Source organism: Myodes glareolus, chromosome 14 (assembly GCF_982192425.1).
Source record: "Myodes glareolus chromosome 14, mMyoGla1.1, whole genome shotgun sequence".
In the NCBI taxonomy this organism is placed as follows: domain Eukaryota; kingdom Metazoa; phylum Chordata; class Mammalia; order Rodentia; family Cricetidae; genus Myodes; species Myodes glareolus.
The window spans coordinates 63,997,295-64,021,180 of NC_142039.1; the positions used below are offsets into that span (position 1 = coordinate 63,997,295).

Genomic DNA, 23,886 nt, shown 5'->3' on the forward strand with positions numbered 1-23,886 from the left:
ATAAAATAAATATTTGTAATAATAAATGTGTAGTTGAAAAGAATAACTAGAAGGGTTCAGTAGCTCTACTTAGTGAACAGAAGAGAGAAGCCATGACTGTTAAAAGTTCAGGACACCCATACCTACACCCACCAGGACTGTCAAAGCCAAGGACTAGGACAGGAATTAGGTGTTGTACAAGCTTACACTCCCAGGAGGTAGAGATCCTCAGCTACCAATGGATTCAAGGCCAATCTGAGCTACAAAAGACTTTGTCTTTAAAAACCATGAGAGGGAAAAGAGGAAAAAGGAGAAAGAGAGAGAGGGAGAAAGGAGAAAAGAGAAAGAATCTCATAGCATTCAATCAGTAATTTTAAAAAAATCTTCTAACATAAAAAACTACAGTAATCGCCAGGTGACAGTGGTGTGCACATTTAGTCCCAGCACTCAGTAGGCAGAGGCAGGCAGATCTCTGAGTTCGAGGCCAGCCTGGTCTACAGAGTGAGTTCCCGGACAGCCAGGTCTGCACAGAGAAACCCTGTAGTAAGCAAAGTCCTGGCATGGAGACAAACAAATACACCAAAAGTAAAATAGAGAGGAGCCCCTTGCCTACAGGCCCAACATCTTCGAGATTACCAGGACCCAATGCTTAGAGGAAAGAAAACCAGATGCCTATCTACATGCAAAAGAATGAAACTGGACACTTACCCAAAACCTTACACAAAAACAAACTCAAAATGGCTGAGATCTAAAATCAAGAATGAAAATTCTAGAAGAAAACAGGGGGAAGATTCCCACCGCTGGACTTGGCAGTGACTGCTTGGCTACAACATCAACACAACAAAAGAAAAAAGAGATTAACTGAACTTAATTAAACTTAATTCAGCACATTTAGGCATAAAAGGACACTACCCACCAAGAAAAACAAAGAAGCACCTGCTAATTGCGTCTCTCTAAGGCATTGACAAGCTGAGTACACAGAGCATTGTAACTCAGGCATAACAAACTTGAAATGGGAAAAAAAGCGTCAAGGAAAATAAAAGCTACAGGAAAATGGATGGGAATGGAAAACATTATGTGAGGTTCAGGTTCAGAAAGGCAGCTCTGTCCCACACAGACCCTCTCTAATCTCTATCCCTGCATACTTATGTGCAAATATGCTTAAAGGGGAAGAACAGAGTCATGGGAGGGGACAAAATGGGGCTTCAAGGGAGAAGGGGGAGGAGAGTAACCACACAGTGAGGACCAGGGCTGTAGCTCAGGGGGTAGGGTGCTTGCCTAGCTTGCATGAAACTCGTTACTTAATTGTCAGCCAGCATGACATTAACAGTTTGATCCTTAGATCTCACATAGTAGAAGGAAAGAACCAACTACAAGTGTCCTCTGACCTCCACACACACAAAAATAAATTATAAACAAAAAGATCAAAACTCTTAAAGAATAATAAAGTAAATGTGAGCTACTCATGAAATGAAAAGAGGGTTATCAGCAATTCCTTTCCATCTTCTAGAAATCCCAGTGTCTTCCCTCAGGCCCAGATGCCCTATACTCCGCCCTCCCACACCTGACTCAGTTCTCACCTTGAGGTGCTGGTGCATGCAGTATCGGCACACCTTGTGTTTCATCTCGTGGGTAACATCATTTGAGAAAGGAATAAACCCACATTTTGGCTGTAAAATAAGAGAAGAAACGTTTAGTAGAAATCACATACTTCGCAACACACACACACACAGACACACACACACACACTAACTAGGAGTTAGAGAAGAACAAGGATCAGGTAGAAATGTCCCCAGAAACTGTTGTCAACGTTCCCCATCACAGTCTACACCTCTCTGCTCCAGAGGACAAAAGGGCAGCTCTCTCACGGGAGGACTGGTGGAGCTCTGCCTGGCTGACAGGAGTATAACACAGAGCAGCTTTGTACTCTCACTGGCAGGCTGGAAGAGTGGAGATGGGCCGAGGGTTCTCGGCTCCAAGAAGCAGAACCCTTGTTCCCACAGTCACTATGTAGGGCCTGCAAGCCGCCCATCTGATAGTTGCTAGGCTTCCAGGACGTCAGGGATCCCAGCTGCCTTCTAAACTCTGCATGCTGTCAGTACATACAACCTGAGCTTAGTGTTCTGAACAGTGCAGCTAAGAGACAGAACATCTAGCCCCAAAGGATCACAAGGCCCAAGTACTTGGGCCAAAGCATGCCTCAGGGTCATCACCTCTCAGAGGGAAGGAAGAGGAGAAGTAAGTTCTGTGGAGTGGGGGAAGCCTTCTAGGGTACTTGGCCAACTACTCAGCAGAGGCGCTGAAGTAAGGGAGTCTTGGTCCAAGATCCAGGGCTCTGGGCCAGCACATAGAGACCTCTAAAGGGCTTCTGTGCCTCTGGGAAGACCTTCTGAGCAGAATAGTCTCCAGTCAAAAGGAACCCTAGATTTGGGTCTTCAGTGTAAGAAACAGGAAGCACATGACCAAAACTCTGAGGTTTTATGGTACATCCTGTACAGAAAGGATCCAGTGTAGGTGTGTGCTCGTAGGTCCCCCCATTGTTAATACTAGGGAAGTTTAAAAGAAACAAATTGAGGGGCTGGAGAGATGGCTCAGCAGTTAAGAGCACTGACTGCTCTTCCAGAGGCCCTGAGTTCAATTCCCAGCAACCACATGGTGGCTCACAACCACCTATAATGAGATCTAGTGCCCTCTTCTGGCCTACAGGCAGGATACTGTATAAATAAATAAATAAATCTTTTTAAAATAATTAATTAATTAAAAAAAGAAACAAGTTGAGCTCCTAAGAAAGGCTGAACACACACTCAAGACAGACCCAAAGAGACTCAGAGAGACTCATCGCCTGAGAGCCACCTTTCCCTTCACCTGTAGTGTCATGCCACCATGAATGAAAACCCACCTTAATCTCTACACACAGAATCGGCCGGTGCTCCGCAAAGTGGTAGGTCTGAAGTCTGGTTAAATTGGGAAGGCACATAGCATAACCACTGAGTGTGTCCAGGTCCTTGTCACAACGAGACTCTGCAAGACAGAACATGAGATAGGAGACAGACAGCCCTATAATACAAGAGTCCTGTGGGGGAGGTTCCCAAGACAGGATAGCCTCAGGCAGACAACAGGGAAGTGGGAAAGCTACCACCACAGGATCAGGCCATATACTGCCAGCCCTTTAGGAAGAAGGTCAGCCCTGTCAAGCTCTAACCCTAGACACAGTGGCCTCCAGAGCTTCCTGGAGGCAACGCTCAGTGAATGCTGTCACAGTCACTGTAGGAGAGGATGTCTGGACTCTCCAGGACCCCAACTCCACCTCTTCAATTGGCAGATCTCATCCTTACTCCCCCATAGTATAAATCATAACCCTTCTAGTCAATTTTTAACCTTGAACATGACCTTGGGGAACTTTAAAGCATGCAACAGAAATCAGAAGTGAGAAGAGTCTTGGATGGCCCCTAATTCCGCCACTCTCTATGCCCAGGAACAGGGAGAAGTGTACTACAGCCCCTTCCTTCCTTTCATTTTATTGTTTTTCCTAATTCTTGTTGTTCCCATGTCACCTTAACATAGCTCTGCTGGAATCGAGCTCTCTGCACCTGGGGACCAGTGTCCCCTTCCAAAGAGCAGACTTAATCCAACAGCCATTACAAAACATCAGGGCTCTTGTCACTGTGGAGTGTCACACCTCCACTGTGTATGAAGTGAAATGGGTGCTGAGCAGCAGATGAGCAGGACCCTGAAGCTGGCCCCTGTCCATCCTGGTGGACATGAACACCAGAGCACAGTGTAATCCAGCACGCTCCACCTCCTGCTTCTGCCCCAGACAGACTCCAGGGCACTATTTCATTTTCTGAATTAAATCAGGAAGGGCTTTATTGTGGATGATTCTATAGCATTATTTTTGGTGGTAGCTATAGAGACATTTTCACAACCAATACATGGACTTTACATGTTTGATCAGTGACCATGAAAGAAAACACTTTAATCTGGTTCTTGCCAGCAAAGCCCACCCACCAGCACACACAAGAAACAGGACTTGGGGGTGGCAACTAAGCCTTTGGCCACAAAAACTGCTGCAAAATGTCTGCACCTAACCTGGGGTAAACATTTCAAAGCCTTTAAAAATTATAAATGAGCCAACCATGGTAGTATATGCCTTTAACCACAGCACTTGGGAAACGAAGGCAGGCGGACCTCTGTGAGTTCAAGGCCAGTCTGGTCTAAATAGTGAGTTCCAGGGCAGTCAGGGCTATAGAAAGAGACCTGTCTCCTCTCCCCCCAAAAAACTGAACACTGTCGGACACCTTACCTGGTCTTTCACACTGTATTTTTAAGCATAGTTGTTTCACAAACTCTAAAGGCAGCTGAACAACTTCCTGTAAGAAAACACACAAAATAAACAGATTGTACAATGTCCTGAAGACTGTTAATGCCTCAGAACTATGTACGGTTAAACACAGTTGAAATAGTGAATTTCACGGTATGTGTATTTTATACCCCAAATACTATAGTTTAAAAAATTCAATGTGCCAATTTGGCAGTAAGAGACAAAATCCATAATTTTTCAACACACGTAGAGGTTAAACAGAGGCAAAAACATTTCCGTTTCCTAAAGGCAGCTGGCCCTCCTCACAGCCAACCAGGACCCATGACACCCGTGATCAGCCACACCAACAGTACCTCCTGTCACAGCCCCTCCTGGTCCCTCAGCGTCTGTAGACACAGAATAAGGACTTCAAGAAACCCTGGCCAGATGGCCAGCAATCTGTACCTGCTGAGTGACAACATGGGGCTCACAAGGCTAGTGATCTCCCTCAGCTGTTTATTTGTAACTTACAATGCAGAGAAAATCTGCAACAATTTAAACCATGTTCCTCACTGCCATCCCTGCCTGTGTTCTGAGGGTGGCAGAATTGTGACTTCAAAAAAAGTCCCAAAGTGACAAAGGAAAAGTGCCTAGGACAAAACTGCTGGGATCTTGTCTCAGGAAAGCCCACTGACCTTCTTCATCCAGACTCAACCAAAGACTCCCACTCGTGTCATGAGTGGAGGCCGCGCATTCGTTTCCCAGCTGCCCAGACACAAAATAATCACACAGAAATTGTATTATTACAACACTGCTTGACCTATAAGCTCATGCTTCTTATTGGCTATCTCCTATATCTTAAATTAACCCATTTCTATCAATCTATGTATTGCCATGTAGTTATGGCTACAGGTAAGGTTCTGTCCATCTGTCTCCTGCAGCAGCTACATGGCTTCTCCCTGACTCTGCCTACTCTATATATCTTTTCCAGTCTGGCTATATTCTGTGAAGTGATTGGCCAAAATCAATAAAACATACTAACAGCATACAGAGGGGAATCCCACATCACACTCAGATAAGCACAGCAGGGCTGGAAGAGTATAGTTTCCAGAAGATGGTGCCTCCGACAACCTTTCTCCCAGAAGCCATGGGGAGGTACAAGCACTATTCAATGGACATATCCTGTGGAAAACTGCAGGGATTCTCCTAAGGGGTCACACTTGACCTCCAAACATCCCCAAAACTAGACACTGGAGAGGACAGGCCACAACGTCAGCAGCCAAGGAAATGCAGAACAGAGGCGACTTTCCAAGTCCGAAGCTCAGAAGACAGGAGAGGTCAGATAGGCAGGCCAGAGGATTTCTCCTGTCTAGTCCCTCCCCATCACAGGCCAGGTGCAAAGACAGTTAACTCCAAACACACAGCAACGTTAAGGGTTTTCAAAGCTTTTCTTCTAAGGCCCTAACTGAGCAGCATCCATAGTAATTCACACCCATGCTCACATCACAAGGCTCTTCCAGGAGGAGCCTCCAGGAATGGGCCCACATTGTTCCTTAACCCACAGGAACTCAGGGCAAAGCCCCCTTCAGGTTCAAGGGTAACATAACAAGTTCTCACTGGAGAACTTCACTATGCAGGAGCCTCTGGCCCAGCTGACTGATTTGCCACATGGCACAGCAGGTAAGAAAAGCTTGAAGATTCTTAGTGCACAAGGGCTAACATTGAGATGTGAGTACTGTCAGTGCAGAACTGGATAGAAATTGAAATGTGAATAAATAGCACTTACCCCACAATGAACATAGTTCTCCCCTAAAAAGTCTTTCATGACATTTTTGCCAAAGTCTACTATGTTCTGCAGATGCTGAAGTATCTCTTCTGAGGTCTGGAAGAGACAAGCACAGGATAGCTTCAGGGTGGACCTCCAGACAAGGCTCCTAATACCACCCTCTTCCAGGAGTCCAGCTCAGGACAGACTAAGCAGGCCGCCCCATGTATAATCTAAGTACTGTGCACCCCACAAACCTCTAGAGAACTCACCACCCATACCCAGCAATGCTCTGCACAAAGTATGTGGAGATATCCCACAGCTCCTACAACTGGGTCTTGTCAGAACTTAGCCTGACAGGAAAACCCAGCACACACCCCAGGGCAACTATGTCACAGCTCCTGATAAAATCCATCTGGGGAACATAAGGGTACCATGTGACACCCCACCAGGAAGACACTGCCCAGGAAGGCCTAACAGGTCATTCACCAAGGTGGGGTGAACACACACTACAGCCACTGTACAAGGACAGGCATGACAGAAACAGAACACCTTGGGTCATTTTTCTTCAGCAGCTGAGGTAGGAGTCACAGGATGTTTGGGTCCCACCTTATTCTCTCTGCCCGGTCAACCCACCTTTGACTCTCATTCCTGCCGCAGTTAAAGGCAATATTCCTGCATACTCCTAGGAGACAAGCCTTGAGGGCATCTTTCATCTCTACCACCAGTGTCCCATAGCTTCCATGACCTCTGCCCTCACATCCTGACACACTGTCTGTCTCCCAGACACTCTAATGAGACACTGAACCATCAATCCTGTCCATCCACCAGACACAACCCCCTCAAAGAGTTCCTTCTTCCCCCACTAAGGAGCTCAAAAGCCCTATGTAGCTCACAGGCAGCTGGCCATACACAAAGCAAGACAGGCCAAGTGTCTCAACCTCCCTTACAGTGTGTGCTGGAACAATAGGAACAGATAAGAAGCTGTGGCCACAGGAGCTTCCAATACTCAGTATCTACCTGAGATTTACCAGGAAGTAGCAGTAGCTCAATAGGGTGGCAGGCAAGCCTTCATGGAGGGTCCACTTGCTGTGCTAGGGTGATTCAGCCAACACACCTACTGTTCCACCTGACCTTGCCCACTGTGACTTTAGCATAACAGATTGTCTACCCAGTGTGACACACTATTTTCTTACACACAGTTCCACTGAGGCAAAAGGAACTCATCAAGATCAAGCTGAAACACGGTCCTGGGATCCTCTGAGCAGGGCCCACAGGCTACACCAGAGCTCAAGCAGACAGATCTACCATAGAGTGACACACAGTGACACAGAGGGCCTGTTAGGTCTCATACATCAAGAATGAGGGCCCACTACTTCTCACACTGAATGATTATATCATACTTAAATTTCCACAATTAGCATTAATATTTCTGCACTGGAGGGCTTAGGATATAGGTAGGATACACCCTAGAGGAAAGGCACTTTCCTGTCCTAGGCAAAGTTCCAGGTTCAGTTCCTAACACCAAAACACACACACACACACACACACACACACACACACACACACACACACACATGCACCACACGTGTTTGCCACCTACTCCCGCAGACCCACCCCCCAGGAAAACATCCAGGTCTTCTTAAGCAAATGCTATGATGACTGTGGCCAGCTCACCAATCTTACCTTCTTCTTATTTGGAGGAAACTTCAGAAAACGCAGAACTACACAGCGCTGTTGGAAAATAAAACAAAGCAGCATCAGTACTGGCCCAACACTCAGGTGTAAGGGTCAGCGGTGGTGGAGAAGGGGCCAAGAGCAGCATGAAGGAACCCAGTTGGGGTCACTTTCAGAAAGCTTGCACAAGGCAGCCAGCAAAATCTTTGGCCTTTGACCCAGCCCACTCACTGCTAGATATTATTTATCTTAAGGAATAAGGAAGCTCAAAAATCATTATCCAGGGGCCAGTGAGATGGTTCAGAGGTAAAGAGTGCTGGCTGTTCTTCCAGTAGTACTGGATTTGAGTCCCAGCACCCACTTGGCAGCTCATAAGCAGCACCAGTTAGCTATGTACATGGTGCACAGACATATCAGAAAAACACCATTGGGTGGGGGACTCACTGGGGTAATATATGACTAGGTACAAGTGCAAGGACCCTCAGAGGGCACTGAAATCCTAGAACTGGCAATTTGTGAGCTGCCCAAAGTTGATTGCTGGCAGGTGAACTCTGGAGAAGCAGCAGTCCATGTTCTTAACTTGTGGGCCATTTCTCCAGTCCTCTTTTTTTTTTTTTTTTTAAATAGGCTATCTACATAGCCTGGGCAGGCCTTAAATTCATCATCTTCTTGCTCCTACCTCCCAAGCATTGAGATCATAAATGTGTGCCACAATTGAGCCCAACTCAATTTTACATCTGTCAAATCACAATTTCTAGCAAGATCCTGTTTAAAAAAAAAAAAAAGCAAAAGTTGTTTTTTTAAAAAAGCACAAATTGCTAAATGAAGTGTGCATATGATCTCTTTGAATAAAGGAATGAAGAACACTCAAAGAACACTCATGACAAGCTCCATAACATTTCCAAATTGTAACGACTACAGTTTTGATTTTTGAACTTTTTTTGCTTTTGAAACTGTCTCACTTCAGAACACAGTATGTAACCCAGACTGATCTCATGGTATTTCTCCTGTCTCAGCCTCCCGAAGTTGAGGACTGAGTTCCCAGCCAGCCTGGACTGCATAACAAGAGTCTATTTCAAATACAAAAACACACACACACCGAGCTGGGTGTGGTGACATACACATGTGATTCCAGCAGCAGGAAAGCTAATTAGAAAGGACTTCAATGACTTCCAGGCTGACACTGGTTACATACAGCATGAAACCCACCTGAAAATGGCCTTTAAAATGGGGGTGGAAAGATAGTTCAGCGGTTAGGAGTGCACACTGGTCTTGATAAGGACCCAGGTTTAATTCCAGCACCTACATGGCAGCTAACAACCATCTCTAACTACAGTTCCAGGGGATCTAACACCCTATGCAGGCTTCTGAAGGCCTCAGGCATGTACATGGCACAAAGACATACATGCAAGCAACACCCCCCCCAAGTACACATACAAAGAATATAAGTCTCTAAAAAAATTTTTTTGTAAAAACAGTATTTGCGGTTACCTAAGAAGCAACAAAGGCCCTGTGGAGATTCCCACCCATGCACACTACTCCTCCTCCCAGCCCTCCAGTCCATCTTGTTTAAATATTTTTGAATAAATTCTTTGTTTTTAATTAAGATATAATTTTAGTTTATAAATTAAAATATAATTTCTCCCTTTCCTCCTCCAGTTCCTCTCATATAGTCTTCCCTTCCTTCACAATATCACTAAGAAGGCCTCAACAATTCAAAAATATTTTTAAGGGTCTAGGCCTTGCTATATTGCCCAGGTTAGCCTTGTACTCCTGGGCTCAAGTGATCCTCCTGCCTCAGCCATCCAAGTAGCTGGGACTATGTGAGAACTACAGGCAAACATCACCAAGCACAACCTTGCCAACCCCTCCTACTGAATTCCCATTGCCAACCAATGCCATGCATTGGATACACTGCTAATCAACTGTAGATCGGGATGCCTATCCTAGCCTGCAGAGCTGAAACCCAAAGCCCATAAGCTAGAATTGCTCCCTCCTCATGTTCAAAGGCATCACCAATTAAGCTTGAGTTAATGATCACTTTAATGGAAGTAAAATTCCATCTAAATTTAAAAAAAGAAAGTAGTTCTGCAGAAAAGATAATTATAATAAGCTTCTAGAAACTCTCTTCTAAAAGTTGATTTTCTCCTTACCTGTGTTCAATAGTGCTATTCTGCTCAAAACCCTGTCTGATTATAATCCCTCCAGTAAATAAGACAATATATGTCAACGACAGGATGAGTATGCTTCCCAAGGAAAGCCTGGTCATGCTTGTATATCAACACAGGACACCCTGATACCCTATAATCAGTGAGGACAGAGCCCCACTGCCCTGCCCTACATATGTGGGAAACCTCACTCTGTACCATATAGGGAGCCCTCACAAGCCAAGTTGGTTTTCTCAGAACTCTACTGAAACCAGAGGAAAGCAAGGTCTTTCTCTTCTTCCCAGGGAACTAATACGCGGCACACAGAATTTTGTAGCCAGGCAGGTCCAGAAAGGGTGATGCTAGGCAAGTCACTGGAGCCTTCCTATCACAGGAACTCCCCACTGTAACCTCAGACAAACCAGTTAAGGGGGCCTGTGCACACAAATGCCAACAATAGAAACTCATTGACTCCACACCTGGCAGCATCTTATTATAGTGATATTGTATTTATGTTTTAATAAATAAAGCTTGCCTGAAGATCAGAAGGTAAAACTAAGCCACTAGAGTCCAGGCAGTGGTGTCACACACCTTTAATCCCAGGATTTGGGAGAAAAAGGCAGGTGAATCTCTGTAAATTCAGGGCCACAAGGTCAATGCAGAAACAGAGCACGTGGTGCAGGCCTACACCTTTAATTTTAGTACTAGGAGTCACATGCCTTTAATCCCAGCACTAGAGGGAATATAAGACCAGAGGCGACAGGCTCAGGGCTCAGTCTGCAGTTGCTCAGTCAGCCTTGGTAGAGGTAAAACTTCTCTAGTGGCTTGGCTGTTTTGCTTTTCTGATCTTCAGTTTGAACCTCAATATATGTCTCTGGGTTTTTATTATTCATGCTACATCTTATTATTAATATGAACTCAGATTTCCAAGGTTCCTGCATCTGTGTTCCTGATAAACACAAGACAGCTGGCCTATTTACAAATGGAAACTATACATTTCCTCTGCATTGTTAATACATACACACACACACACACACACACACACACACACACACACACACACACAAATAAGCATCGACATAAATTAATTCAGAAAACAAGTCTCTAACCTACCAAGAAAAAAACAATTAATATAGCCGGGTAAGGTGGCTTATACCTTTACACCTACAGTCCTAGTACTTGAAGCTGAGACAGAAGGACGGTGGCCTGGTCCACAGAGTAAATTCTACTCCAGCCTAGATTACAAAGAGACTGACTAAAAACAAGGTGCGGTGCACGCCTTTCATCCCAGTACACAGGAGACAGAGGCAAACAGATCTTTGTGAGTCCTAGGCCTGGTCTACAGAGCGAGTTCTAGGCCAGTCAGGGCTATATAATGAGACCATCTCTTTTCCCCCTAGGGGGAAAAAAGTTCCGAGGAACAAATATTGTTGGCTCCTCTCTGACAACATAAATAGCATCACTGTTCCCCCAGCACCAGTGACATCAGCATTCTCACTGCTGCAAACAGCACATGCAGAGCGCCAGAGTGTACTCCCAGACTACAAACTACCCACCACCTCTCCCCTTCAGGTGGGCCACATGCATCCCAAAGTATAAAATGTGGAAAGCCAGGCCTGAAGGGAAGCCTAGATATTAAGGTTTTGACCCTTAAGGTCAAGGTCATGTACAATCGAACAGAGTTTGGAGGCAGACCTGAATCCTGCACATCACATTTCCAGTTGTCCAGCTCCATATGTCTGCTGAGTTGTCAACTAAGGGGCTGAAGGTGCTGGCTAGTACCAGACAAACAGTATGGACACAGCCTTAGGAGGCCTAAGCAGCAAAGCCCACAGTGGCCTACTGGTTCTCCATTACTAAGCCATCCCTCCACAGGTGTCACATCCAAGCACAGCAGCTCAACCTCTCTATCAACTACAGGAAGTCTCTCTCCTTCCCATCAGGTAGCTCAAACCATTACCAGCAAAGAAAAATCTCAATGCAGTGACGGATCCATTTCAAGGAAAACTGTTTTCTTTTTTTTTAATATTTATTTATTTATTATGTATACAATATTCTGTCTGTGTGTACGTCTGCAGACCAGAAGAGGGCACCAGACCCCATTACAGATGGTTGTGAGCCACCATGTGGTTGCTGGGATTTGAACTCAGGACCTTTGAAAGAGCAGGCAATGAGCTTAACCTCTGAGCCATCTCTCCAGCCCCAAGGAAAACTGTTTTCTCCACCTACACTGTCATCATCCACAAATTGTCACCAGAAACCAAACCACTCCTCCCCAGGAGACCTGTCATCAGCTTTAAAGGTCAATGTCAGTATCAGCTCTCAGACACATTCAGCTCACCAGAGCCCACCAATGGAAAGTGACAAGTAGAGGCCATCAGGGGAGTGTCCAGTGACAATATAAAAGAAGTGAAAAATCAGTCCCAAACACCACCCATTAGCAAAAACCGAGTAGAAGAGGTGGCCAAAGGAGACTAAAATAGACAGCCCCAGAGATTTCCTGCCATCAACAAAGATATGTAACTAGAAAAGGATTGGAAGCAAGAACATCAAAGTGTTCAGAAATTATATTCTAAGTGGGGAGCTCTTGGGTGATGAGCATTTTCTTCTACTACTCTGTATTTTTCTGGGAGGCAAAAGAATCAACCACCGAACAACAGAAACAAAAGGCTACACAGAACCTTCCAACATGAAACTCAAAGCAATGCTAGCTTTTTTTTTTCTTTTTTTGAAACAGGGTTTCTCAGCATAGCTCCGGCTGTCGGCTGTCCTGGAACTCAGAGAGATCTGTCTGCTTCTGCCTGGAGTGCTGGGACTGCTGTTGGATGATCCTCTAGTACAATGTAAAGATTTGTCACTTGAAATTGGTATAATAAAATGCTGATTGGCCAGCAATCAGGCAGGAAGTACAGGCAGGGCAATCAAACAAAGGATGATGGGAAGGAGAAGGGCGAAGCCAGGAGTCAGCAGTCCGATCAGAAGGAGCAAGAGATGAAGGTGCCTTGCTAATAAAGGTATTTCCACATGACAGAATGTAAGTAAGGGATATGGGTTAACTTAAAATGTAAGAGTTAGCTAGTAACAAGTCTGAGCTATAGGTCGAACATTTATAAGTAATATTAAGCCTCCAAGTTTGGGAGACAGCTGCCAGGTATTTGGAAACTGGTAGTCAGGAGAGAAGCTTCTGATTAGAGGGACTAAAGACATGTGCCACCACTAGCTTTCTAGCACATGACAAAGCATTTGGGGAAAAAAAAAAGCTTAAAGGAGGAAAAATGGAACTGGAGAGATGGCTCTCCAGTTAAGAGCACTGGCTATAGCACTGGCTATTCTCCCAAAGGGCCTAGGTTAGGTTCCCAGCACCCACAGGGTCCCTCTTCTGGCCTCTATTGGCATTGCACACACATGGTGAACAGACATACATTTAGGCATACAAATAAAAATAAAAAAAGAAATAAAATAATAGTAATGATAAATAAGAATAAAACAGCATACAAATAAAAAATAAAGGTTTGTTTTGGTTCATGGCTTCAGAGGTTTCTATTCTTGGCTGTTTACATCACTACTTTGAGCCTGTGGCAAGACAGAAAAGGATGGAAGCGCATGGCAGAGGAAAGCTATTCCCTAATTTCAGTCAGAAGAGAAAGCAAGAATTTGAAAAGGCTGGAGCCCCAGTACCCTCCCTCTTCAAAGCTATGATTCCCATGACCTAGCTTCCTTCAACTAGGCCTTGTCTCTAAAGGCTCCAAAAGCACTGTCAGTTGGGGACCAAGACTTCAGCACAGCCTTTAGGGATCAGTTAAGAGTTAAGATCCAAACCATAATGGGGGTCTAAGCTAAATGTCCCAGGGGCCACTGTCCTTTGACAAGGTAGTGAGGATATAACCCAAGAAAGGGCCCATGAAAGACCCCAGGAAGCTCTGATCACTGTCATGGGAAGGGATACAAAAGAGCATCACTCCTTAGGATACGGCCCCAGGTTCCAGAAACAGCATTCTGCCCAGCCCCTCCAACTGTGAGGATGACTTCACTTCCAGGTAGGAGTCACCTTACGTCACAAACATACAGTTGTGTCTCCTGAAACCAACTTCCTCACCGACTCTCAACCTATAAGAAAACCATCCATGGTCTGCCAGTTAACGGAGGCAAGAAGTGCCAACCAACTGAGCTCTGTGACACAACCAAACACACATCCCCAGGACTTGCTAAGCAGGAGGGTGAGGCATTCACAACAGCACCCCTTAGCCTCAGAGAAAGCAAGGCAGAGCAAGAAAGGATACAGCCATGACATCAGCAGCAATAGGCGCTGGCACTGTGTACAACCTCCTTCCTACCCTATGCTCAGCCTCCAGCCATCTATCCACCCAAGATGAAGAGAACCCAGATATGACCCATGGGGGAGGTCACAAAGTGAAAGAATGTACTATACTACACATTGATATCATCCTGAGAGCCCAAGGGGAACTATGGAGACAGGCCAGGCCAGCTCAGTGACTCCCAACAGGCAGTGACCCCAACAGTGTGTGGAAAGGAGTCAAGGCTCACAGAACCCACAGGTGGTGTCAGAGAAATACAAGCAAATATCAGAGCCCCTTGAACCACCCACCCAGACTGTGTGACAATGACAGTGGGCCAGCAAAGAACAGCCTTGCTCTCTAAACACACGAAAGCCTCCTGCACCGCTGCTCTCTGAAGACAGAGAAAGGGACTGAGAGCTGAACTCTGACTGAATTTTGACCAGGCAGGAAGAAGTCGGGCAGGGAGAAAGGTCACCTCTGAAAATGTAAATGTAGAAAGACAAACACATCCTTATACTAGCAAGGCAACACAAGGTGAAACATCACCCAAGGGAATATGGAAATAAATTCTGACCTAGCAACACCAGATTAAAGAATAAAGAGAGAACATGCAATGAGACAGGATGTGACCAGACCAAACCACCAAGAAAGAACCATTTCAACAGCATCAATCTGAAGGACCACCACTGAGCATCTCAAGTGTAGAACTTGTCTTTCTTTGAGAGATGTCAGTGGCAAGTTCAAACTCTTTCAACTAGTTCTAGGTGATTATTGAAGACAGGCCCAAAGTCTGGGCATATGCCACATGGTTGGAAAACAAAATATCACCTCTGTGCTTCAGCATCTCGACAAAGGAGGATAATTCTCTAGCACTAAAGAGATGGTCTACCTAAGCTATCATAAATAACCCTGTGATAGACATCTTTGTGAACAATATCTATTTCACTTCCAATTTTCTCCTTACCAAACACATGAGAACAGAAATTAGGTCCAAAACTACAAACTTTAAAAAACTTGTTTGTCCTTTTCACATGTTGCTGGGGTTGCCACCCCTTAGGACTCTGTCTCCATAGCTCCCTTGGGCTCCTCAGGGTCTCACCAATGTGTGGTACTTTCTTTCACTCTGTGACTTATACAATGGTTCACACCTGTGTCCTTTCACTCTGTGACCCACACTATGGCTCACACCTGTGTCCTTTCACTCTGTGACCTACACTATGGTTCACACCTGTGTCCTTTGACGCTGTGACCTACACTATGGCTCACACCTGTGTCCTTTCACTCTGTGACCCACACTATGGTTCACACCTGTGTCCTTTCACTCTGTGACCCACACTATGGCTCACACCTGTGTCCTTTCACCCTATGACCTACACTATGGTTCACACCTGTGTCCTTTCACTCTGTGACCCACACTATGGCTCACACCTGTGTCCTTTCACTCTGTGACCCACACTACGGTTCACACCTGTGTCCTTTCACTCTATGACCTACACTATGGTTCACACCTGTGTCCTTTTCAACCCTGGGATAGTTGTGATGCTGGGAACTGAACTCAGGGCCTCAAGCATGCAAAGTACACATTCTAACACTAAACGACGCCCATAGCTCCTTTTTCCTGGTTATAATATATAGTTAATGAGCATATAGGTAATGTAAAAAGTTTTTATTCTTCTTTTTTTGAAACAGAATCTCACTATGTAGCTCTGACTGGCCTGGAACTGGCTAGATAAACTAGGCTTATCCCAAACTCACAGAGCTCTCCCTACATTGCTTTCACAGTGCAGAAAATATTTTTTAAAGCAAAAAGAGGAGCCAGGCCTGGCAGCCTGTAATCCCAGCTACTCAGGAGGATAAGAAAGATGGCTTGCGCCAAGGAGTTTGAGGTCAGCCAGGGTAACACAGTGAGACCCATTCTCAAGCAATCAAATGATACTACTGTAAACAGATAACTATTTGTAATATTCTTGATGTATTTTCTTTCTAGTCACGGGTAACTCATACAATTACACTGTAATTTCCTTTTTCCAGTTAACAATAATATTTCCCCGCATTAAATGGGACATCAGCCTACTTTACCTAATCCAACCACTATAAAATAACCATCTAAACTGTTCATATTGCGATATAGAACTAGAAAATTTAAACCCACAAATCAGCAATTCTAACCCACAAGGCTGAGAGAGAAACTGAAATGGCCCTAAAGTTTGATGTTCACACCTAGAGGGCCCAGACACTGTACAGTTACAGAAATGGTCTGAGGCTCTCCAGAGTCTCTGAGAGGTTTTAAAACGAGACAAACTTGCAATGCGCAGTTCTTGGCAAGTTCTGCTAAGAGTTCTTTCTGGGCAGACTAATTAACGAAGTCTTTCACGTTACTGCTGTCAATAAGAAAGGAAAAAGAGAGTGCGGCATAGCCATAGGCATGGGCATCACTTCCCCTGCACCTCATGGTCAACATGGCCCAGAGGCTAGATGCCCTGAACTACTAAGAGACTGATGACAAATGAAATGTAAAGTAACCTCACAGACTCTAAGCCAAAACCAAGAGGAAGGTAAAGTCAGCAAACACAGCTGCCTTAGGAGAGTTGAGTGTGGTGGCCTTCAGGGAGGCCACAGGCTTCACTGACTGAGTGGCTAGTAGCACAAGGGTCATGCCCTCAGGCTGCAGCGAGGAAGACCTGTGCTAAGACACAGCACGTTCCTGCCCAAGAGCCCCCTCAGGGCCCAGTCCGAGGCTGCAGGCAGGACAGTGGTCAAGGGGCTGACAGCCTGGCTCCTCACCTTCCCGCCTACCCAAGCATGCCCTATAAACTCCTGCGGGCCTCACTGAGCTCCTCGACCCCAAGACCTGTACACAAAAGGCTCCTTCTCTCTCATTCCCTGTGTGCACATGGCAGAATGGCACATTTTCTTTCAGTGCTGCCGGCCAGTGACAGGGCAGATGTCCCCACCTGCATATCCAGCTCCTGCAGGATCGAGCTAAGGAGAGCTGCGCACACATACTACAGTGGAGGCGGGACTAACAGGGGGCTTTATAAGAGCTTTTCAACACAGGGGTTGATACTAGCTCGGAAAAAGTGACCATGACTGGAGAGTTGGTAAAGGTCTCCCTCTCTCTTGGACTGGATGAGGCAGGCCTGGGAGGATGAGTAGAGAAGCAAAGTTCACCTGCTCTCAATGGCGAAGGAGGACTACATGCCATGCCCAGTACCGAAAGGAGCGGTGAGTCTCTCCATCTCACTTAAAACCGGCCGTTCTCCTTGGTCACAAAAGGCCCTGAAAAACCTTCCTTCCAGGCTTTCTCCTCCTTGGTCCACAGTCTAAACAAATCCATCAGAAGGGCAGAGATGGCAGCTAGGACTCAAGGCCCAAGCTCGGGGGGGGGGGGGGGGGGTGTCAACACTCAGTACAGGTGGGTACAATCTTAACTTCAGCCAAACAAAACGCGTCCTATTCCTGGCACTTTCCGAATGCGGCCTACGGCTCCCTCCGCCAGTAGTAGCGCTGGGAATCACCCCAGCTCCATGCGCTATTAGCCTTCTCACATGACACCTCCTGCCTTCCACTCCCCCAGCCCACACATTCCTGCTAGGTTGTATCAGACAGCAAGATGTCAGAGAATCAGCGGCTGCACACAAATCCATCCGCTTCTCTTCCTAACTTCGCCGCCTCCTGGGAAATCACTCCATCTTCGGAAACTCCCTTTCAAGTTGAACGAAGAAGAAACCGGTTCAAGTTTAGGATGTGGATGCGAACCTGCGGTAGCGTCCGTCCATTCCTACCAGCAGCAGCTCCGTGGTCTGCCAGGCTCAACTCCACGCTCTTGAGAGTGACAGCACTCGGTACTTTTCGTCAGTGCTGCCCAAGTCCTGATCCGGACTCAGCCTCTGGCCCACCCTGGCCTGGCAGTAAGATGAGCATCCCAGCGGAGGGGGCACAGCGTGGGGCCACGCGGCACCCACGGGGTGCGGGGAAGAGTCCTGAGGGGACAGGGAACCGAGAAGGGACACTAGGAGGAAAGGGGGACAACAGACGCAGGGGTGCCGGGGATGAGTAAGAAAGCTGAGGATATTGGGGGGTACAGGGAACCACCTGAGCGGAAGCTGGAAGAGTCACGACCCAAACTGGAAGGTACTAGGCACAGGGCTGCCGCAGCCGTCGGGGAGGCCCGGAGCCGCGCTGCCCGCCAGTCGCTCACCTGCGCGTGGGCCACCACAAGGCTCTTGTTGCCTTCACCGTGGTAACCCCATTCATTCTCGTCCATCTTCCCCTCTTCCATGCCCCGGCGCCCTGGAACTTCGCGGGCCGGGACACGGGGACGCGAGCTGGAGGCCGCCCGCTTCGCGGGGCTCTAGCCGCAGCCGTCTGAAGAAAAGCGCCTGTCAGCTGCCGCCTGCGCTCTCAGCCGCCGCTACTAACAAGCAAGGAGCGCCGGAAGCCACGCCCCCAGAGGCCGCCATTCTCCAGCCGGGCAACTTCCGGGTCCCGCCCACCTCGCCGTCGACGTTCTGGGCGGTCGACGAGCTGGAGGCCATGTTATGTGCTGGCAGAGTGACTCACTTCCGAAACGCAGGCTTGGGAACCGGAAAGGAGGTTTCCGGATCAGGTCCCGGACATTGAGGCCGGCGGCTGCCTGTCGCCCGCCTGGGACCCGATGTACTCAGCATCGCGTGGTCCTGTGGCCACGGCTACATCTTCGCTGGGCGACTCGGAGCCCCCGCTGTCACGTCTGTAGAATGGGATGGGATTAACTGCACCCTCACTGGCTCTCCCTCAGGAGAGAGAGCCGTTAGGTGGTGGCCGCAGTTCACCCCGGGAAACGTGGCGAGACGAGGGGACCTCACCGTGACGCTTTTGCCCCGGAACACCCAGAAATGCAGATGGGCCAATAGACTCCATCGCAGAGAACAACGGCCTATCCTTTGATGCGTGGAAGAATGGCACTGCCTTGATTATATGAAGACTTTGTTATGCTCTTTAAAATGATTTAGGATTGGGCGTGGTGGTGCTCGCCTCTAATCTCAGCTTTCAGGATGTGGAGGCAAAAAGGATCTCTATGAGTTCGAGACCAAATAGGGTTACATAGTGAGATCCTATCTCAAACATAATTTCACGTTTGGTTGGTTAGAGTACTGAATATTGCGTTGACTGGTGTATGTGAAGAAAATCAAGCTTAATGCAGATATATGGCTGTTGCGTTAACTTTTCCAAGGGATACTGGGCAAATAACTGTTCACTCTAAACGGCACCAACAACAGACCACGGAAGTGAACGTACCCTTGGTGAACCAATTTACAGGGCGTGCTTAGAGAAGCATTGGTGAAGAATAACTTTTAGTGTGGATGACCTCAAAACAGCTGCACCGCAGAAAAGTTCCATCCTGGCATAAATTTATTCCTCTTCCTAAAACTAAGTGGTTCTCCTGTAGATACTCCTGAAAGCCTATGCAGTTGAGGACGCTGTTTTAATGTTGTAAAGACCATGTTTTGCACTGAAGAAGGGTACATAGCACTCCAGTCTTCCTTAGTCTTTCTTTCCACCCCTCTCGTCTGTGGCTGTATTCTCTGAGCATTGGAGGAGGTGACAGATGCTTGGTCATTGGCTTCCCCTGTGGCTGAGCACTGGACCACTGTATCATAGCAACAGCCACCTAACTCTGCAGCTTGATGGGCTGTGGGTCTTCTCAGTAACTTTTACTCACTGAAAAAAATAAATGAATAAATAAATAAAAAGATCCTCTGTACCACTAACACTGACAGCTCAGTCACCTACAGGTATAAACATAGATGTTTAGCAGACAATCTGACAGGCACATAGCCATTTAACTACAGAAGGAGTTTCCATACTAGGGTCCTATGACCTCCCGGGTAAAGGCTTTTATCTTAAAATACCAATGAGTCCCTTCCTGCAGAGCAGTACTTCAAGACAATCAGAAAGTTAGTTGTACCATTATTGTACCAGGGGCACATCTGCCTGGCACGCAGGTAAATGAGCAGCACCATTTGTGACAGTCCCCTAGCAGCCTACACAACACCCAGCACTTCCAAACATGTCTGCAAAGAAGGGAGCTTTCAGCTCAACCCATTCGAATTACATGTGGCCTGCAATTAGCATGTGGGATCTTCAGCAACAGCATTGTACCATCTAGTTCCTATGTGCAGCCAACAGCCATTGCAATAGCCTGCATTGTTCTGGGATGTCAGGGACCACCCTAGCTGACAATCAAAGGGAAACAGCCCACCCCTGACACTGAGATTTTCGTTCAGTGACCTTCCAGCTTCCGGAAGTGTCCTCCCTCCTTGCTGGCTAACCTTACTTCAGAAATGTTTACAGGTGCAGAAGTTGGAGGATTTTCTTAATCACTTTACTGGGTACCATGTGCATATCATCCAACCATAAAACTCAGAACTTCACAGTTGTATACGGTCCTTACACTTTGTGCAGGGTAAATTCCCACTCTGGGTCCTTAAGTGCACTTGTCTGCACTTCAGATGCTTTGCTGAGTCTGTGGGGTATTCAGAGGTTAGAGTTATACAGTATAAAATCCTTTTACATATGGTCAGATCTCTGAAGACCCACCAGAAAGTGCCAACTGTCTTAAGACAAAAAAAAAAAATTGGGGGCTCAGGATATAGCTCGGTCAGTAGAATCTTAGTCTAGCATGCACAGTCTCTAGCACCACCAAAATCAGACTTGAAGCCGAGCAGTGATGCTGCACGCCTTTAATCCCAGCACTCGGGAGGCAGAAGGAGGTGGATCTCTGTGAGTTCAAAGCTAGCCTGGTCTATAGAGTGAGTTTCAGGAAAGCCAAAGCTACACAGAGAAACCCTGTCTCAAAAATAAATAAATAAATAAATAGAACAAAACAGACTTGGTAATACACTCCTGTAATTCCAGCTCTCAGAAGGGAGAGGCAGAATAATCAAAAGTTCAAGGTCATCTTTAGCTAGTTAGAGACCAGACTGGGACCCATGACATGTCTCAAAACCAAAAAAAAAAAAATGGCAAGTAAAGTCCAAAACAACATGAAAAGATCCCAAACATCTGTAGAAATTGCAATGTTGGACACCATGGCATGGGTGGGAGGGTATAACCTGTTTGATCCCTGTCCTCTAGTCTTATTCACGAGCCATCCCATTTCTTCTTGGGGTGCTACCAAGGGGTACTACCCAGGAGCTTGGTGGGTCTCGCACACACTAATTCACTTGGTCTGATGCCAAGGAAGAGCAGGGCTATGTCTCACCTGCGGTGCCGACCAGTCCCTGGGGCTGACAGGCTCTGGGCAGCATGGGAGGCTGCTGCTGCTCCATTATCCACACCTGGCTGTCGAAAGGGCCTGGCCGGGCAAACAGTCTCCACCCCACAGCACTCTGTGGCCAGAAAGAATGTACATAGCACACTCTGAGGGCCTGATTGTCCCTGCTGGGTTAAGCTTAATCATTTTCATTTGCTCTGCTCTCGGTTACTCTTCCCTTTACCTCTTTGTGAACCATTGCTCCAACCTAAAAGCCTTCAGAGACTACGAGCACTGAACTTAGCTGTCTCTTTCTGACCTAGAAACTTCATCTCAACACAAACCTTCCCACACTTGTTCCTGTGTCTGCTTTTTCTTTTTTTCTTCTTCTTCTTTTTTTTCTCTCTCTCTGGATTATTTCTATTTTGTGATCACAGTTTATATGCCAGTATAAATCATTCAGATCTGTCGGAGGCCCTCCTACCTCATAAAGATCATGACCCATTATGGGGCTATAGCAGTCCTAAGGCCCCTGCTGAATTACCTTCCTTAAGCTCTCTGGCAAACATGCTCCTATCTGATCTGGTGAACTGGGCAGGCACCACATACCACCTGTGTCCTGCCCAGCCCCTGGGTATCCTCACCACCACGTCTCCCCATTCACATCTCTATTCGGTTCTTCCCATTGAGCTCCAACTTTTGGGTTCCAAAAGGTTTGGTTTACAGTCTCTTTTCCTTATCTTCCCCAGCTGTAAAAATGGTAAACCATCTTCTTCATTGTTTACCTACCAGGTGAGAGGCTAACGTGATGATGTCTTTCGTGTTACTGTTAGTTCTTGAGCAGAGAAGTTTCCTGGGCAAAGAGCTGGGCCTCAGTTGCATGACTTATCATCCGTAGCAAGGGCAATGCAGCTTCCCCATGGTTCTCTTATAAAACACCCTATACATGCCACTTTCTAGATCCGCAACGTTTTCCCTTCCGCCAGCCACTCCTGAGATCTCCCTACACACCCCTGCTGGACCACATCAAGAATGAATGCCATGCCATAACACATTCAGGAAGATGGCACCACCAAGATTTTCCTCATGAATTTTCCATGCTTGCTTTCCCTCTGGGCAGACAACTCAGTCTCCTTTGCATGCCTTATCACCCACAGTAGAAACAATGCAAATGCAACCTGCAACAAGGACACATGCTATTCTACCCCTCATGGAGGGAGCCACTGCAGGACTTGCCCCTGGCACTGTGCCACCCTCAGACAGCTTAGCTTCGGTTGCATGGTGTATCACCCTACAGCAAGGCCCCTGCAGCTGCTCCTCCAAAACTCAGCCTTGCTTTTGTCCTGTCTCTGTCTGTCTGGGTACCAAGTGCTGTTTTAGTTTTTCTAAGGAAGACAAGAATAATGTCCGTTCATTGCAGATAGGACAGCAGCAATGGACTCTAAGTCCCGGTCTCTGGCCTCCATCTTTGGAGGGTCCATCCCTGTGCCCACCAAACCTTGACCCCTCCCCGGAGTAGGGTCAAGACAGCCTGCCAAAATCTTGACCACTCCCCCAGTCTATTTAAATTGCTTTCCCAGAAAGTTCCCTCATGGTCTCTTCCCCCCACCCCACCATGGTTGCATTCGCAGCTTCCTGGTTCTCCCGCAGGTCCCCCGCAGGAATCCCATTAAACCTGGATATTTTTTAATTTGGCTTGTTGTGATTTGGCTTGATTGGGATTTTTGCATCGGCAGAGATCTCATGTTAGGAAGATTCCTAACATGAACCAAAGGACCCACCCATCTAGTCCAGTGACTTTACTGGACTTAGGGGAGCATAGGTAATTCCCAAACAGATGCACCACCGGGAAGTCCCCCTTGGCATCGCTAATGACCTCCTGAAAGCCGCACAGATGGAGTTTGCCCCCACTAGCCTTCTGTCCCATATACTCCCTTGACTTTGTTAGAGCTGGGAGTGCGGTTTGCAGGAGGGAGTGGCTATAATCAGAAGTGGAGGGTCTAATGACCCTCCTCCACACCCAATCCTGGGTGTGAATGTCAGCGAGCCCAGTCTTGTTACTGTCTGTGCAGGTGGTCAAACTGTTCTGATTAAGGGGCGAATACCCGTGCTATACCAGGAGGACTGTGTTCCACAACATTGATTCATAAAAGGAAAAACCCTGAGAATGGCTGGTCCAGACACCTCTGTGCCTCTGGCCAGGCTCAGGTTGACAGCAGTGAAAAGAGACCAGTGAGTCAGGAAAACAAGGTGACTTCGAGCATCTTCTTCCAGGATACTAGGACCCCCACCCCCACTCCAGGGAAGGCGGTGGGAGGTTGTTTAAGAGAGTTGAGAAAGAGGTAGAAACAGCCACTCCAGAGAAGAGACAGGCACAGGACAATGAGAAAACAGTTCACAGAATCTAGGTTGTCCCATACCCTAGAAGGCTGGGGACCCTACACATGACTGAGTTCCCAGCTCCCTGTGAAAGGAGCACAGTG

General features: G+C 46.9%; 1 protein-coding gene across 4 annotated transcripts in view; it reads right to left on the reverse strand.

Annotated features, from left to right (window-relative positions):
- Positions 1–23,886, reverse strand: part of Ippk (inositol-pentakisphosphate 2-kinase) — a 59,752-nt gene that overhangs the window by 27,604 nt on the left and 8,262 nt on the right. For 3 of the 4 annotated variants that reach the window (XM_085699458.2, XM_085699457.2, XM_085699456.2), the window contains 6 exons: positions 18,368–19,869; positions 7,731–7,778; positions 6,066–6,161; positions 4,283–4,349; positions 2,879–3,000; positions 1,560–1,649 (listed from right to left, as the gene is read on the reverse strand). In XM_085699458.2, the coding sequence (XP_085555584.1) occupies positions 1,560–1,649; positions 2,879–3,000; positions 4,283–4,349; positions 6,066–6,161; positions 7,731–7,778; positions 18,368–18,448 (504 nt within the window). In that variant the 5' untranslated portion in view covers positions 18,449–19,869. Of the gene's footprint in view, positions 1–1,559; positions 1,650–2,878; positions 3,001–4,282; positions 4,350–6,065; positions 6,162–7,730; positions 7,779–18,367; positions 19,870–21,412; positions 21,540–23,886 lie in introns of all 4 variants that reach the window. The other variant, XM_087896573.1, reaches the window with a different exon arrangement.